This window comes from Loxodonta africana, chromosome 9 (genome assembly GCF_030014295.1).
Source record: "Loxodonta africana isolate mLoxAfr1 chromosome 9, mLoxAfr1.hap2, whole genome shotgun sequence".
NCBI lineage: Eukaryota > Metazoa > Chordata > Mammalia > Proboscidea > Elephantidae > Loxodonta > Loxodonta africana.
Genome location: NC_087350.1, coordinates 110,304,348 through 110,323,491, shown reverse-complemented (window position 1 = coordinate 110,323,491; position 19,144 = coordinate 110,304,348). Strand labels below are relative to the sequence as shown.

Below are 19,144 nucleotides of genomic sequence, written 5' to 3'. Positions count from 1 at the left end.
AGAGGGGGGACCTCATACCACCAAGAAAGCAGCACCAGGAGCAGAGCGCGTCCTTTGGACCTGGGGTCCCTGCGCCTGAGAAGCTCCTAGTTTGGGGGAAAATTGAGGACAAGGACCTTCCTCCAAAGCTGACAGAGACAGAAAGCCTTCCCCTGGAGCTCACGCCCTGAATTTGGACTCTTAGCCTCCTTTACTGTTAGGAAATAAATTTTTCTTTGTTAAAGCCATCCATTTATGGTATTTCTGTTACAGCAGCACTAGATGACTGAGACATCCCCCAAGCTGGATATTTGGTTATATTGTTCCTTTATATTTTTTCTTGCCCTGTGATTGGTGTGGAGGGCTGGGTACACAAGAGCCAAAATACAACCTTGAGGATATCCCACCTGAATTTAGAGACCATCTCAAGAATAAATTTGACATGTTGAACACTAATGGCTGAAGACCAGACTAGTTGTGGAATGACATTGAGGACATCATACATGAATAAAGCAAGAGGTCATTAAAAAGACAGGATAGAAAGAAAAGACCAAAATGACTGTCAGAAGGGACTCTGAAACTTGCTCTTGAGCATCAAGTAGCTTAAGTGAAAGGAAGAAATGATGAAGTAAAAGAACTATACAGAAGATTTCAAAGGGTGACTCAAGAAGACAAAGTAAAGTATTATAAGGACATGTGCAAAAACCTGGAGTTGGAAAACCAAAAGGGAAGAACACACTTGGCATTTCTCAAGCTGAAAGAACTGAAGAAAAAATTCAAGCCTCATATTGCATTATTGAAGGATTCTACAGGAAAAGTATCAAAGAACACAGGAATCATCGAAAGAAGATGGAAGGAATATACAGAGTCACTATACCAAAAAGAACTGATCAACGTTCAGTCATTTCAAAAGGTAGCATATGATCAGGAACCGATGGTACTGAAGGAAGAAGTCCAAGCTGCGCTGAAGGCATTGGCGAAAAACAAGGCTCCAGAAATCGACAGAATACCAATTGAAATGTTTCAGCAAACAAATGCAGGGCTCAAAGTGCTCACTCGTCTATGCCACGAAATTTGGAAGACAGCTACCTCGCCAACCGACTGGAAGAGATCCATATTTATGCCTATTCCCAAGAAAGGTGATCCAACCAAATGTGGAAATGATTGAACAATATCATACAGAGTAAAATTTTGCTGAAGATTATTCAAAAGCAGCTGCAGCCATATGTAGACAGGGAACTACCAGAAATTCAAGCCATATTCAGATGATACAACTTTGCTTGCTGAAAGTGAAGAGGCTTTGAAGCACTTTCTGATGAAGATCAAAGTGCTAGTGTTTTCGGTGCAGCTTGGACTTCAGTATGGCTTGCCCTTCAACATGAAGAAAACAAAAATTCTCACAACTGGACCAATAAGCAACATCAGGATAATCTGAGAAAAGATTGAAGTTGTTAAGGATTTCATTTTACTTCAATCCACAGTCAACGCCCATGGAAACAGTCAAGAAATCAAACAATGCATCGCATTAGGCAAATCTGCTGCAAAAGACCTCTTTAAAGTTTTCAAAAGCAAAGTTGTCACTTTGAGGACTAAGGTGCACCTGATTAATTAGGCATTGTATTTTCAGTTGCCTCATATGCGTTTGAAAGCTGGACAGTAAATAAAGAAGTTCAAAGAAGAATTGACGCGTTTGAATTATGGTGTTGGTAGAGAATATTGAATATACCATGGACTGCCAGAGGAACCAGGAGATCTGTCGTGGAAGAAGTATGGCAGAATGCTACTTAGAAGCAGGTATGGTGAGACTTCGTCTCACATGCTTTGGACATGTTATCGGGAGAGGCCGGTCCCTGGAGAAGGACATCATGCCTGTTAAACTAGAGGGTCAGTGAAAAAGAGGAAGACCCTCAATGAGATGGATTGATACAGTGGCTGCAACAATGGGCTCAAACATACGAATGGTTGTGAAAACAGTACAGGACTGAGCAGTGATTTGTTCTTTTGTGCATAAGATTGCTATTAGTTGGAACCAACTTGGCACCACCTAACAACAACAACATATATCCTTAATTATGGATTGAGTAACTAAATTGCCAGAAAGTCACACTTTGTTAGAAAAGATTTTTTAAGGTTTCCTGAAAAACATTATTTTTAAAGGGCAGAGTTCTTTTATGTTGATACTTCTCTGATATCATGACCTTTTTTCTTTATATTTTTCAGGACATGCTTTTAATTGTATTTACAATTTGGAAGGTCTTACAACTGGAAAACATTATCTGTTTTCTACTCTGCAGATCACCCAAGAAGCAGGAGAATTTATGATCACTTTCCCGTATGGGTACCATGCTGGTTTTAATCACGGTTTCAACTGTGCAGAATCAACAAATTTTGCCACTGTCAGATGGATTGACTATGGAAAAGTGGCTAAATTGGTAAGTGATGCCTGAAAAATAAGGCATAAATTAAACGTGTATTCTGGTTATTGTAGTGAGAAACTTAAGATCACATGCAGCATTTATTTTTTTCTTCACTGGCATTGTGTGTCTGTCACCACGGTAATTTATTTCGGACTAGATATATTTATCATTTATTTCAGACTAGATGTATATACCTGGGCTCTGTTGCCATTTGTAGCAATGTTTTTCTGTTTTGAGATTAAGGGGAGCAATTTACCCTGGGAGGTAATTTTATTCGACTGATGTTTGCTCTCTCTCAAGACCACCAGTTGTTTTTTTGGCTAGTTTTTTCAGTGGTTCCATGGGACTTCATACTGGATAGACTCGGTCCGCTCCCCATTAGGATTCAGTTCATGGCTTAGAAATCAGTTATCTAGAGGAAAGTGTCTGGTAAAACTGTAACACCAAGAGGTTCAGAGAGGATAGTAAGAAGAAAGGATTAAAATGGTTCCAAGTATAGAAGCGAATTCCTTGTAAGTAGTAATGTGAAACACACTTTAGCAAGAAATACATTTTCACGTTAAATTTGGTATAAAATTTTGCATCTTCTGCCCAGTGTATTTTATTTAGTTCAAATACTGTGTATTTTTGCTCACAAGCAACAACTTCTATTAAATGTAATTACTTCTCTCGTGGCATTAAATAGAGGGCATATTCGAAGTAAAGGTGGTTTCTATTAGGTGTGCCTCCTTTCCTGTGGCTTTTCAGGGAAAGGTGCTGGCAGACAGAGGGCAGATTCTCAACAAAAGTACGGGTGTTGCTAGTCTGTAAGATGGACCTAGATTTAGCAGAAAATGATACCCAAAGCATAGGTAGCCTAACTTGGCCACTGTATCGTACAACTGAGTATTTATTCTTCCCACGTGAAAATTGCAGGTGGAACCACTGGGTGAGCTTGGCTAGAAATACTTAGAGGGAGGGCAACTCTAAGCTTAATTTACACGTGTATTTAGAAAGTTGTGTAAAATTGCATAAAATGAAGACCAGGAAGCATTTGAAAAAATTCTCGAAATAAAAGAAAGTGCCTGCTATCAGAAGAATTTTCTGCCCCGAGTAGTTTCTATTACTCAGGAATAAATGGAAATAATTCCGATTTATTATGGGTAATTTAGAAAGGAAGAGACCGACAATATTCCTTCTGATAGTACCTCCTGCATATGATGATCACCTTAATAGAAAATAGACAAGGTAAGCGTGTACACCTGGTCAGCTACCCGAGGACTTTTGCAGAAGCATAATATTTGTGTCTACATTGAAACAATATAATATCTGTGAGGTTGTAACAAGATATGGTTTGTATCTTTAATCGATAATTTGACTGTCCGTACAGCTGTGCAGTCACCAGAAAAATTACTTGGTTCCTGTTTACTACAGGTTTCAGAACTAGTTTGTGGTGTTGGCCAAAGTAGCTTCTCCCCAAGGCCAAGATGCCCTGGGTACAGTAATATGTGTGTTGGGGGTGCGTTTCCACATATGGGGATGGGGTCGCCATGAGTCAGAATGGACTTGATGGCAATGGTGTGGTTTTTTGGGATTTTGATTACTCAGAGGTAAAGTTTTCACTGAAAAGAAAATGAGACTAACGTTCCAAGTGGCCACAGGCCCACGTGTTTACTGACCTGGCAAAGCTCAGGTTTCTTTTGGGTGCCCGGGGAGCTGTCCTCTGCGGTAGGCAGGCGCGTTGTGCTGTGTTTGTATAACAAAGAAAGATGAGGTTTCTTTGTCTTCAGGGACCTTTCATAAAGGACACAAGGGCTTTAAATAATCTACCCCCTCCCACCTGCTTTGGAAAGCTGTAGTATTATTGGACCATACCACCCAGCTATTTATTTTAGGCATCTTCATAGCTTTGAACATCAGACCAATCTAGAATGTAGTGCTATATGTATATATTTTCTGGTAGTGATTTAAAAATATGTAACAGGTTAGCAATTGAAATAAGACGCTTGTGCACATCTGAGAGGGATGTGTTCAGTTCCTGGTGCATTCTCCCCTTCTGTGTCCAAATGGAGTCCATGATTACTTCTATGCAGCTGCCACGGTGGCGGTTGGAAGGTGGCGTCCCGGCTCTGTTGGATCAAAGAGCTGGCCTGCAGGTTGTATTTCATTTTTCCGTTTGGTGGGATGAAGTGCAGTTGTTTTGATGTTAGGTTTGATGGATTTGTTTGCCACTGCATTCATTAGCTTCCCATCAAAAACCTGACAGGCTGTTAAATGAAACTTTGGCTTAAATTTTCAGCTTGACTGTTGGGAGACATTTGTGAAGTTATTTTGTTTTTGTGTTGTAGCTGCCTCAAGCATTGCTACTGTCTCGAAGGGAAGAAAAGTTATTTACTGTACTGATTTCCTTGAGTAAAAAAGAATCATTGTCTTGGGGACAGTCGTATCTAGCCCAAACCATCAGAAGTAGAGTATTTATTACAGTGTGTGCAGGGAGAGACTTGTCTGCGGCAGGATAAGTCACGTTATCTTCTTGGAAACAAAGGGGATAGTTGGTAACACCAAAAAGATATCGTTTATTTTGCATTAATTTTAACTGATAATTTATTAACATGATATGTCAGAAAATTGAAAACTTACACCGTAGAGCTGGGAATGTCCTCTGGTGAACTCCAGGAGTTTTACTTCACTGTCTCATTTTAAAGCATTCTGACACTTGAATCCTTCAACATTTGAACAAGTTTAAAAAGAGACAGTAGAATTTTGAAATTGAGTTCCCTTTAATCTGAAAGGGACTTCAACTGCTAAATTGTCTAGCATACAAGAGCTGTGATACAGATTCGTGCTACTTCATGTTTCAATCCTTCTCTAAAATTAAATTTGTTTTTTCTTGAATCAGACAGCATCCTTCCAAGAAAATTATCTTCAGTCTTGGGCAGTCTTTATTAAAACAATCAGGAATCATTTTAGCAGTGAGTCTCTAGGTTGTATTTTCATTTACTTTAGATCACAAAATACTTGTAAAGTAACATTTCTCTGTTCTTAATGACATGAAAAGGAAGGAAAACGGAGACTCTTTTGTACATTTCTCATTTAATAGTTCTTGACAAGCTAATTTAAGCATCTGATATGATCTCTGTATTACAAACTTCTTTCTTTGCTCTTTAACACTTCGTTGAAGAGCAATGATGTTACCTTGAAGACTAAAGTGCGTCTGACCCAAGCCATGGTATTTTCAATCACATCATATGCATATGAAAGCTGGACAATGAATAAAGAAGACCGAAGAAGAATCGATGCCTTTGAATTGTGTTGGCGAAGAATATTGAATATGCCGTGGACTGCCGGAAGAACGAATAAGTCTGTCTTGGAAGAAGTACAACCAGAATGCTCCTTAGAAGTAAGGATGGCGAGACTATGTCTTACATACTTTGGACATGTCAGGAGGGATCAGTCCCTGGAGAAGGACATCATGCTTGGCAAAGTACAGGGTCAGTGGAAAAGAGGAAGACCCTCAACGAGGTGGATTGACACAGTGGCTGCAACAGTGGGCTCAAGCATAACAATGATTGTAAGGATGGTGCAGGACCAGGCAGTGTTTCGTTCTGTTGTGCATAGGGTCGCTATGAGTTGGAACCGACTCGACAGCACTTAACAACAACAACAAATTACAAACTTCTTGAGCACTGAGATTGTTATAGTCTGGATTTTTTCTTTTACCTTCATATCTAGTTCCTACCCCTGGTTGTGTAACTTGTCTATATTGATGAGCGGAGCTGCTGTGCTTTTATCAGAGCTCAGAAGAGACATTGTGTAGGGACCATACTGTGTAGAGAAAAGCGCACCAAACGAGGGCATGCCCTCAAAGAGCTTGTCCCCTGCCTGGGGGATTAATATTTATTTACCTGGCAGGGCTTGAAGCGATGCAAAAAAAAATTCACACAATGTCCTCACTTTATACTGACAGGGTATTGTGTTGTGTGATTCAGAAAACCGGAAACTTGGTATAGAGCCAGCTGGTTAGTACAGGTCGTATCTGTAGGAGAGATACCAGGGGCTTGAATCCCGAGAGCTGGGGAGCCTAATTTCATTTATTGGTAGCTTCAATTTGCTAGATTGTGGACTTGAATGGAAGTAGGGATAGAAATTTATTTTTTTCACCTGAAATCAAGGTAGCTTAAGTCAGCAGCTTAAGAAAAAGTAAATTGGCTCTTTAGAATAACTTAACTACTCTACTGAGAATAATTTGTCTTTAAGCCATTATACTTTCATATATTTCCAGTTATTTAAAATATCTGGAAACAACTTTCTTTCACCTTCCGCTATATTCCGTCTCCCCCTAAGCTTAATTTTCTTCTTATTACTAATATACTACATATATTACTCTAATTTGTTTTGTTTTTCTCTCTCCTGCTAGAATGAAAGCTCTATCCAAGTAGGAATTAAAAGACAAAACAACAAAACAAAACCTTGTGTTCACTGTTGTGTTCTCTGCTCAGCACATAACAGAAGCTCAATAAATACCTCGTTGAATGATTGAGTGCCTTGCCCAAGGCGAAGCCGTGTGCAGCATCAGAGCTAGGATTCAGATACAGGAATCTTGCCTGTCGTTTCATTGTTTCCCCCCGTTCAGACAATGCTCTCCCCTTTACGCTTCAGTTAACATTCAACGAGAGCTCTGTCACACAAAACAAAATAATTACAAATAGAATACCTAAGAATCAGTTTCCCTTATTTACAGATTTCCGCCTGAGAACTTCAAGCTGCCCTGCCCATACCTGAAATGAGTGTTCACAACTTAACTCATCACATCAACTCAGATAATTGAGCTGGAGATTTTGTCACGTAAGAGGAAATGATAGATTTAGGTTTTAAGACAGTGCAAGAAAAAGAAAACATGGGCCATGTGAATAAAGTCACTTCTCTACCACCAGTAAGCTGATTTTTTTTTTTTTTGAAAAATCACGTGGCCTTGCCAAGACTGTGCGGCCCATTCCTCACTTTCTTTACGGAAGCCATGTTTAGAAATGTGAACACATGGGTCAGGAGGCAGCAGGTAAAGGGTGAGGAGAGCACAGTCTGTAGCCAGGCAGGCTGAACACAGGCGCAGCTGCTTGGTGGCAGATTGGCCCCCTTGATAGCTCTATGATCTCATTGCTAATTGTTTGCCTTTAAAACCTGTCTTAGTTATGTAGTACTGCTATAACAGAAATACCACAAATAGATGGCTTCAACAAAGAGAAATTTATTCTCTCACAGTCTAGTAGGCTATAAGATCAAATTCAGGGCATCAGCTCCAGGGGCAGGCTTTCTCTTCCCTGTGGGCTCTGGAAGAAGGTCCTTATCATCAGTACTCCCCTGGTCTAGGAACTTTTTAGCTCAGGGACCCCGGGTCCAAAGGACACATGCTCCTGGCTCTGCTTTCTTGGTGGTATGAGGTCCCCCTGTCTCTCTGCTGGCTTCTCTCTTTTATATCTCAAAAGAAATTGGCTCAAGATACAGTCTAGTCTTGTAGATCTCATCAACATAACTGTCACTAATCCATCTCATTAACATCATGGAGGTAGGATTTACAACACATAGGAAAGTCACATCAGATGACAAAATGGTGGATAGTCACACAATGCTGGGATTCATGGCATAGCCAAGTTGACAGATATTTTTGGGAGACACAGTTTAATCCGTGTCAATACCTATCTTGAAAGATTGATATGGTCTTTGGATAACACATGGTCACTTGAGTAAAAATCAAGCTAAAGGAGGACTTGGGGAGACTCCTCAGGTGGGGTCTAAACTCTCCAGCACAACCACATGATGCCTTTTCTTTATGAAGAGCTAGAGTGAATTAGGACTTCTTACCCAGGAAGTCTCTGGGTGGCACCGATGGTTAAGTGTGGGACTGCTAACTAAAATGTTGGTGGTTCAGACCCACCCAGAAGTGCCTTGGAAGTGAGGCTTGGCGATCTGCTTCGGAAAGGCCACAGCCCTGAAACCTCTATGGGGTAGTGCTGCTCTGCACACCTGGGGTTGCTACGAGTTGGAGTCAACTCAAGGCAACTAAGAACAGCAAGGGCAACACAAGACATGCTAACCAAGGCCACTGTCCCCGTTGCCTCGGGATACTGTGTCTCTGTGCCGATGAGCCAAGAGCAGCACGTACAGATGTCCAGCCTGAAGTTCTGGGTAGGGCTACCGCTGGCTTGATCATTTCACGTGTCCCCTTTGAGTCGCGAGAAAGTTTTAGTGGGGTTCCACTGAGGTCGGTGGCTATAATTGGGTCGACATACGTGGATCCCTCAATCTCTGCTCCCTTTGCTCTGAGCAGGATGATAGAAATAGGTTCAGAACACCCTGTCCTGCTGGCCAGAACTGAGGTCTTGAAATTCACCACATGGCTGTAGCCACGGGAGCCTCTCCCTGCCAGCTCCAGGCCCCAGGCCCCTTGGGACCATTGAAGTTTTCTGTTCTTAGGCAGAAGACTGAAAGTGATGAAGGTAATAGCTGAGTAAGGTTTTGATATTCAGAATAACAAAGAGAGTAACAAATGGGTGATCAGTCTCTGTTAGTGTTTTAACAGTTCTACACCTTTGCAGTGAGAAGAATCACAGCGTTGGACAATTAAGGAGGGAGGATGTCCAAGATAGGCAGACCCTAACAAAGTCTGATATAATATAGAAGCCCAGTTATTAGTTCTCTCCCTCTCTTTAGCCATAGCTATTATTTGTAATTTACTGTACTTTTTTCCTCTAAGCTGTTGCCAGTAGTATTTTTTGTTTTTTTTTTCTAAAACCAGAAAGGGAAAGCAGCAATGACTTCCAGGCACTCTGGAATTTCACAGGGGGAGGATTTCCTTTGGTATACTTAACAGTATTAATTCTTTGTGACACTATATACTAAATTTGGGGCTTACCGCCATTTCTGCCAGGTATTAACTGTGTCTGTCCTTTGTCTTGATCGTTTTGCATTTTTCTAAGTACTACATTTAAGTGAGAACAGCGTTAATAGTTGTATGCCTTCTTGCATATAGTGCTGAGTACAGTTTTTATGATGGTTTTATGTGTCTCTTACTGTTGACATTTTGATTTTTATCTAATGTAAGTATAGCCAGCGAGGGTTTTTAAAGGAAGTTTCAACCTAGAGTTGTAACATTATTTAAAAAATGAAGAAATTAAATCCTATTACTGGGCAGTTTTCTTTTTTATAGTCAGAGATACTAGTATTTTGGGAGGGGGGGATGAGAGTTGATATACATATGTACATATATTTTACTAGTATTTTTGTTATAATCTATTAGGAAAACTCAAAATGAGAAAAATATATTAAGGAAGGAAAAATTCAGCATGCCTTATGTTCCATGTGTAATATCAAAATTAGTTTTATAAAATTAATTACATCTTGCGTCTCCCTTTGAGGCTGAATTAGAAATACAGCTCAAGTGGTTCTTGAGACTCCATGGCCTATGGAGGCTTGCTGTCGCAATCACTCAAGGGAGACAACTCAGGGTGGAGGAGGAGGGAGAGTAATATACTTTGTCTTGGATCTTCCAGGCTGTGTGTGTAATTCTTCTGAGCATCCTTTCCTCATGTAAAGGAACAGCTTTGTTGTGTTGTGGCGAGGGATATAAGCCAAGGGGAGAGCCGGACTCCAGTTCGCTTTCTGGTTTTGCCTAACTGTGCGATTGGGAGCAAGCACTTAACTAAACTCTCTAAACCTTACAATTCCTGTCAGGAAAGTGGGGGTTATAGCACTTTATAGCTCAGTTATGAAAAATAAATGAGACTAAATACATAAAAGGAGCCGTGGTTGTTCTTGGCTGCTAACCAAAAGGTCAGCAGTTCGAACCGACCAGCCGCCGCATGGGAGAAAGATGGCAGTCTGCTTCCGTTAAGATTTACAGCCTTGGAAACCCTATGGGGCAGTTCTGCTCTGTTGTAGAGGGTCACTATGAGTCGGAATCAGCTTGACAGCAATGGGTTTGGGGGTTTTGGTGTCCGAGTTCCGTCTGAGTTTTTGAGAGGCAGTGCTGTGGGGATGGTGTTTGCAGGTCAAGCACTAACAACAGCTGGCCGGCAGATGGACCGCTCTGTCTATTCCTGCTGAGTCCTCCATCCTCTCAGGATGAGGGCACTGTGAAAAAGAAGTGACTTCAACTCACACTGCTTGGGGTTCCGTGGGCCAGATTGCTGAGAGGAGGAATTTGAAGGAGCTGTTGCTTATGTCTTCAAACATTCTGGAACTCTCGTGCCCTGTACTGAATGTGAAAGAGTGTGTTGTAGAAACTCCTGGAAAGAAGCCATCATGGACGCTCTATCTAGATTACTGCTAGGTTTGACTCCAGTTCACAAGGGTTTCCCATACTCCAGGTTTTTTTTTTTTAATGTAAATTGAATTAAGACAAAATGTTAGCTAGTTTCTAACTAACTAAATTTCCCAATTTTCATAAAAAGTACTTCTGTAAGGCCTAAGGAATAATTTTCAGTGATTCTTAGTAGAGCATCCCCAGCCCTCAGGGATGAGTATTCAGGGCTGCCCTTTATTTTTAAGTGTTAATGATTTAAAAATTGGGCTGTTTTAATAATTATTGAAATAACATGAAAACCTGCTTCTTTACAGGTAAATAAAAGTGAAAAAAAAAAAAAAGTCCAAACTTCAGTAGTGTTCAAAGTTATAACAAAGGGTTTTTGTTTCTTACCATATTGGCAAAGATGGAAGGAAAGTTCCCATTGCTCAGGAGAATGCAGTTGGTAGAGTGGACTCTCTGCTCTTCTGTTGATGTATAATTGGTATAAACCCACCTGAAAAGCAGGCTGGTGGTTTATCCACCCCTGGGAGCACCTGCGTATATCCTCTGGCCCATTTCTTACACCCCTGGGAAATAATGAGAAGTGTAGGCAGGAGTTCATTTGTGAAGATGATTGTTGTAGTGCTAGTTTTAACAGCAAAAATTGAATTATAATTGAAAATGTCCAATAATGTGGGAATGGTTGAATCGGTTACAACATGTCCATATACTAGAATTTAGTTTTACAGAAAATTATTTTAATGTGAGTAAGTGTGACCCCTAAAATTAATACCCAAATGCCCACTGATAAAATGAAAGAAAAAGAAAAAAATTAATATGTGTCTCTGATTAAAAAAAATTAAAGAGTACTGACAAATATTAAAAAAATTAAAGAGTACTGACAAATATTTAGTGACACTCATTTCCAGCTCCTTCCTTAAAGATACAAACTGTTAATAGCTCCTTGTATATCCCTTCAGAAAATACCAGCATACATATGTATTTAAAAAAAAAAAAATCCAAATAGTTGATCAATATTGTACACATTTTTTTGCACTCTAGCTTTTCCTTATATCTTTCATTTATGGTAAGTAAAACATTTTTAGGCTGTAGATATTTATTAGAAAAGTCTTTTAGCTTATCCCACCATGACAGGTGGTTTACAGGGGATTTTTTTTCTGAAGGCCAATACAGAAACACAGGAGTGCATACGAGTTCACTACATCTATCTTGTTAACAAACCAGAACTTTGAAAATGAATGCCTTAGTTCATTGCTCTGTTCTCATTTAGCCCGTGCCAAGCAGATGGCAAGGTGGACCCCGTGCACTCGCACGCTTCTGATCCTGTCTTTGTTGACAGGGCCGCCTGCCCCTGCCATCTCAGCTTAGTCCACCATGGTTAATACTGGAAGATAGTTATAATGCCATCCTAATTTTGGTTTTACTGTACAACAGCATTTGGAACTATGGCTTCGTATTTGTAGGATTTGGATTGTTCAAATACATGTTAACAAGTTCCTTTAGAATGCATTTCTCCAGCCTCATAAGGGATTATGCTACTGTAGTTGGAAGACATGACAGGACAGAGTTACTTAATCACTTTAGTTAATAGTTCCATGATAATGGGAAATTCAAGCAGAAATGCCACCAAAGAAAAGAAAGCCCAGCCTAGTTTCTGAGTGTATGCATGAGCAGTGAGGACCACGTATAAAACCAAATACTGATTGCTATAATCTTAAAGGATGCTGTAGATTTATAACTTGTGCATGAAGTAAGGGAATCAAGAAATCATTGACTGTTGTTGCCAAAGAGCAGATGATGCTTAAAATACTCTTTTAATTTCATGTCATTCTTAAAATCAAATAATCTGAGAGCATAAGCCATCTATATTTTTACAAGTAAAATGCAGACTTTTCCATTTAGGGAGATGCCACAGTGGGGTTGAGGAAGAACAAATGCATCATTAATACATCCATAGGAGCCCTGGTGGTGCAAATGGTTAAGCGCTCAGTAACCACTGAACACACCCCGCATCATGAGTTGATCATACAGAACATATGCTATAAAAATACCATTTGGGATGCACTGCTACAGTATAAACCCACAGACAAACCCAAGAACAGCAAGTTCTTTACCTACTGAGGTCTTGGTCAAGGCCTTGCTTACTCATAGCAAACACTTTAGGTCTTGAATTCAGCGTTAATTCTGATGGTCATGAGTGTAAACAGCACCAAAATTTGGAAGAATTTCTCCACCCACTCAGGAGAAAGACCTGGTGATACGCTCTCATAAACATTATGGCCAAAATACCCTATGGAGCAGTTCTGCTCTGTCGCATGGGGTCACCATGAGTTGGAATCGACTCCATGACACACAACACGGTGTAGCAATAGTATACATTGGAGGCTATGTTGGCAGGGGAGAGAAGGGGGTAAACGAGGGAGAAGATTGTGAACAAAGAAGTACCCTACAACCTGCTTAGCACCTGTTTGAAACTCTTCTCCGTTACGTATTTTCCCCGAGTGTCTCTAGTGCATGACTCAGTGTTAAATGTTTACGTTCTGTAACGTCTAGATTTTCTCTCACAACCACAGCCATTACCGCGGGGAGCATGTTCTTTGGGTGCATGGTTATAATTCGTAGAAAATGTGGTTTCCGGCTTCAGTATTTCCACTTTATTAGAGAGGTGACTTTTGGTGCTGTTTACACTCATGACCATCAGAATTAATGCTGAATCCAAGCCCTAAAATGTTTGCTGTGAGTAAACAAGGCCTTGAACAAGACCTCGGGAGGTAAAGAAATCACTGTTCGTGGGTTTATACCGTAGCAGTGTATCCTAAAAGGTATTTTTATAGCTTATGTTCCGTATGATCAATTCATGATGCTTTGTGGTCCAGTTACTTGTACAGAAATGTTTGCTGGTGCTACTGAAGGGAAGGAGCCGTGATAGGACAGTGCTTAAGAGCTCAGCTGCTCACCAAAAAGTCAGCAGTTTGAATCCACCAGCTGCTCCTTGGAAGCCCTATGGGGCAGCTCTGCTCTGTCCTATAGAGTTGCTATGAGTCGGAATTGACTCGACAGCAACAGGTTTTTTTCAGTTTGACAAAGCTAATCAGTCTGTGTTTTTATCACCTGCTCAGTCCTGGAATGAAATACGTTGGTGTGAGCACAGATCCTCATTCCGGTTCTGTTACCACTTTACTTTTTGTTCACCTTTTTGGTGATCCTGACAGTCAGGGCAGCCTGTGTGAAAGTGAAGAAAAGGAATTGGTCATTTCAATCCATATTTCCAGAAGTAGCCTCTCTTTGTGTTATGCATTGTGATGGATTGAATCCTGTCCCCCCAAAGTATGTGTCAACTTGGCTAGTCCATGATCCCACTATTGTGTGGTCGCCCACCATTTTGGCCTCTGATGTGATTTTCCTGTGTGTTGTAAATCCTACCTCTGTGATGTTAATGAGGCAGGATTAGAGGCAGCTAGGTTAATGTGGCCGGACTCAATCTGTAAGATAAGGTTGTATCTTGAGTCAATCTCTTTTAAGATATAAAAGATAAGCCGGCAAAGACACAAGGGGACCTCATACCACCAAGAAAGCTGTGCCTGGAGCAGAGCGTGTCCTTTGGGAGAGATTTCCTCAGCCTGTCATTCCAGAATGCAGTGACAGAGGAACCAAACCCATCCCAAAAACCATGGTCTTAACTCAGGCGAGAGCTGGGAAGGCAAAGAGCGAGGCAACCGCAGGCTTGGGAAAATAGAACTAGGATAACAGAAGGAAATGGGTATTGACCAGAAAGGGAAGACACAATGCAAATTAAATATCCATCCATGCCTGAAGCTATGCACTTGACAGGGGAGGGTAGACTCCTTGGGCCTAGACAGTTTGCGGAGGGTGGGGGGCTTATTAAAGATCTCTTCTAGTCTGCAGGGCTTTACACAGCACTGCATGGAGATGTCCAGGTGGTAGAGCACGTGCCTCAGTAAGTTTAGCAGGAAGGAGCAGGTTGATAGCTTGAGTGTCTGTGACTGTGCTTCGGAGTAAATTCATTGCTAAGTGAAAGGACACAGCAAGCCCACTCTCTGCCATTGGTATGTTGCTGTTGAAGCCCATAGCAGAACTAATCACTGCATTTGATGGATTATGGAGTAGAGATAAGGAAGGGTGAACTTCAAGGCAGTGTGCTGCTTATAGAACTGTTTGTAATTTCAGCTTGGGGTTTTAACTGCAGTAGAAAATAATAGCCGTGTGTTGAGGAGAGACCAGGGGGACGCAGTGTGATTGTAACACCATGCCAGTCACTGGATAGCCATTTAATGTAAGGTGACTGTTTCTAAGTAGTCAAAAACATGTGACTGCTCAGGTGATTTTTTTCCACAAGTATATGACGCTCATTTTCTCTCTGACAGGTACAGCTTTGGGTTTTTTAAGAACTTGATGTTTGCTTCTAATATTAACAGTAATGATTTCTCTCTATTCTTGAGTCACTGAAACATGTTTGGCAGTTCTTATTCTTACATAGTTATTGGTGTATAAATGTAGACTCATGTGAGTGTTTGAATGATACCTGTTATACCCCTTGCCGTCAAATCAATTCCAACTCATATATGTGGAATTGTTTTGCACAGTGCTTGTCTGTTGATCGGTGTGACATACATATAGGTGCTGTTTCATGGATTTTTCAATCTCAGGCTTAGGATGTAAACCAAGGATTCCAGAAACTCATCTTGTGGCTGTTTTTAAATAAGGATATTTATAGTACCCACCCCCCCCTTTCACTGTTGTGAAAATACGGATACAAGCAGTAGAGGGATGACTAAGTGGATTTCTAGAACATCTCTGACTATGTAGCTGTTACAGGGGTAAATCTGTATGTACTGATGTGAGGAAGATCTTCAAAATATATTGTGAAATAAAACCCAGAAAGCTAGTTAATGAATACCTTGCATTGTTTGGAGCCATGTACTTCTTAAAAACAGTTTTCAAAAATATATAAAAGGACAGAAAAAAGGAAGGATGCATGTGGTGAGTTGCGGTGGCCTAGGGCCAGTGGAATGAATTCGAGGTGTAGCAAGGGGACCCTCACGTGTCTACTTCTGAGTTGTTGGAATTTTTTTTTTCACAAGATTGTATTCATATTCATGTATTTTGTGCTATTTGAAAAACATCCGACAAAGTTAATGAGTTAGAGTTTTCAGTAGTGTTTATGTCTAGAGCTCTGAACTAATGGCTGTTTCTTACAGATGGAAAGTAGAGATGCTCTGAAATCTTTCTGTTGTTGTTATTGTGTGCTGTGAAGTGGATTCTAACTCACAGTGACCCTGTGTGACAGAGTAGAACTGCCTCATCGGTTTCCTAGGCTGTAAACTTACTAGGAAGGAGCCTGCGAGGCTCAGTGGTTAAGAACTTGGCTGCTAACCGAAAGGTCAGTGTTTCAAAGCCACCAGCCCCTCTGAGGGAGAAAAGACCTGGTGATCTGCTCCCGTAAAGATTACAGCTTAGGAAGCCCTATGGGGCAGTTCTCCTCTGTCACATGGGTCATAATCGACTTGATGGCACCCGACAACAATGACAGTCTTACTGGGAGCAGATCTCTACGTCTTTCTCCCACAGAGCAGCTGGTGGGTTTGAACCACTGACCTTTCGGTTAGCAGCCGGGTGCTTAACCGTTGCTGCACCAGAGCTCCTTGAACTCTATCTGCTAGTGTATATTTAGCTTGTAGCCAAAATTCCACTTCGGGAAAGAGGATGCCATAGATACATGTGTCTATAAACCAAAACCAAACCAGTTGCCGTCGAGTCAATTTGGACTCATAGCGACCGTATAGGACAGAGTAGAACTGCCCCATAGAGTTTCCAAGGAGCGCCTGGTAGATTCGAACTGCTGACCTTTTGATTAGCAGTCGTAGTTCTTAACCACTGGGCCACCAGGGTTTCCGTATGTGTCTATATGTGTTCCTAAAAATGAAAAAAAAAAAAACAAAAACCAAAAAACCCATTGCTGTCGAGTGGATTCTGACTTAGAGCAGCAACCCTGTAAGACAGAGTAGAACTGTCCCATAGGGTTTCCAAGGAGCCCCTGGTAGATTCAAACTGCTGATCTTTTGATTAGCAGTCGTAGTTCTTAACCACTGGGCCACCAGGGTTTCCGTATGTGTCTATATGTGCTCCTAAAAATGAAAAAAACAAAAAAAAAAACCTATTGCTGTTGAGTAGATTCTGACTTAGAGCAGCAACCCTGTAAGACAGAGTAGAACTGTCCCATAGGGTTTCCAAGGAGTGGCTGATGGCTTTGAACAGCTGCCCTTTTGGTTAGCAGCCGAGCTCTCAACCACTGCACCACCAGGGCTCTTAATCATTTTAAACTTCACCCTATATTTACTATTTGATCTCTAATTAAGGTAACGTTCCTCACTGATTCTAAAATGGAAATGAACGGTGTTGAGGCAAATTAATAATTCAAAAAATTGGCAGAATTAAAATAGAATTTTGTGTTGAAACGCTCTTCCTATAGAATATAGATTCCTTTTTGTGCTGTGGTAAAAAAGCCTGAGATTACATATTGGCTTTTGCTGAGACATGTAAGATGTGTTTGTTTGTAGCTCCCATAGGTCAAAACGCACTATTAGACGCTGTAAACGGTGTTTAAATATTAATGTATTTGATTACTTTTGTTCTTGGGTTAGAGATTCATGGATAGTGTGTACTCTTCACCAGCAGAGGGCAGTGTATCTTCATAAATTTTTTCCCAGCAAACTGGGTTTCCTTCATAGCATTTTAAACTATAAAGTCCTAGAAGATATTTATTGATTATAAATTGTAAATGCTATCTTTTATATGAAAGGGAAGATGATAAAAATGGATATAATTTAGTGTAGTAAGGGCTATTTATACTATTCTTTATGGTCCCTCTAGATTAGTTATTTCTTGAATGAAATATTCATTGTATGCGTAGGAGTTGAGTATATTTAACCTAAAATATCATCAAATTGAAGTGCTTCCTATTGTGAAATGAGATTGTAATTGGCTCCCAAATGTATTGCAAGCTGTTGGGGGTTTGATCCCTGAATGCTATGTGTTGTAGCTGCTGTCTGAGGTGGGTGTGCATGTGTTGGTGTGCACACACATATCATATAAAAAAACAGAATTTATTAGGGGAAGACTGGCAAGCTGATATGTATATGTGGTACGACTTGAGCAGCCGTAGCTGGACGGGATACACCTGAGGAAAGGACTTCAGTGGAAGGAGCTGACCCGGCCCACGTCATGACATTCCACTTATTTACAGGGAAATGGGAACAGAAAACATCTATGTGACCAGGGACTACTGGAGCTGCCTTCAGGAAGAAGCGACCTTGCTAGAATTGGGAGCTTCTACTAAGTGTTTAGGGAAAGACTGTTCTCCTGAGCTAGCTCAGATGTGCTGAGCCAGCCCTTTGCCTAAGCTTCTGGGAGGGGGAGGACAGGAGCGGGGACAGTAAGTGGACGTTAGTGATGGAGAGGGGACACGTTCACTTAGCCTGCTAGAGTTTGAATCCTGCCTTTGTCACTTACCGATAGTTTCATCTTGGGCACATTAACAATAATGTCACATTATAGGATAGTTGTGAGGATTGAATGAGGCCATTAATGAAAATTTACTGGGCTAGTGACTGACAGATAACATTTAGTAAATGTCTTGTTCTCTCTGCCATGAGGTAGTGAAAAGTACCTTTTAAAAATACCTTTTGCTTTTAAAAGCAGTTTGGAATCCCCTTTGGCTGCTAACTGAAAGGTTAGACATTTTTGAGTCCACCCAGAGGCACCTAGGAAGAAAGGCCTGGTGATCTCCTTCTGAAAAATCAGCCATTGAAAACCCTACGGAGCTCACATGTGGGCCCCGTGAGTCAGAGCTGACTGGAGGGCAGCTGCTAAACTGGCCACTGCACACTGCGCTCCAGTGAACCCCGCACGCCTCCTGCCTTCTTCCTTCTCAGATTTGCCCTAGGGATGAGCTGAGCCGCAGGCCAAGGCTTGCTGCTCACTGGTCCCCCCTTCGGTGAGGACAGCTCTGGTGCCCTGCCAGTAAGGGGCGACACTGATGGAAACACACATGGCCACCTTTAGAAAATCGAAACAGCGTTAGATGTTCTTGAGAATAAACCGTGGAGGTACCAATGTGAGGATGTGTTCTTATCCTCTGGGCTCCTAGGGATTTCAAATAGGCCAAAACGTTGGTTCTCTGGGCTTCCTCTGGGCTGTATGTGGAGCGCAGTAAAGAATGGAAGTTCTGGGATAAGCCCGTATTGATTGAGTCAAACATCCCAGACAGAAACTGCACTTCTGGGAGAAGTGTTCAAATACCAAGACTCCACCGTCCTAAAATATCCTTTGTTTTTTCTGCTGACCCTTTTCTTTCCTTTTAAAGTCAAGCAAGAAGAACATGAACCATTTTGAAAATGGAAAAACCTACTTTGGAAGCATTCATAAGTCAAAGCTGTGATTCTTTAAC

General features: G+C 41.1%; 1 protein-coding gene across 7 annotated transcripts in view; it reads left to right on the top strand.

The window, feature by feature from the left end:
• Window positions 1-19,144, top strand: part of KDM4C (lysine demethylase 4C) — a 391,685-nt gene that overhangs the window by 108,393 nt on the left and 264,148 nt on the right. For 6 of the 7 annotated variants that reach the window (XM_010587948.3, XM_064290526.1, XM_023545269.2 and 3 more), the window contains one exon: window positions 2,274-2,411. In XM_010587948.3, coding sequence (XP_010586250.1) covers window positions 2,274-2,411 — 138 coding nt within the window. Of the gene's footprint in view, window positions 1-2,273; window positions 2,412-19,144 lie in introns of those variants that run through there. The other variant, XR_010322862.1, reaches the window with a different exon arrangement.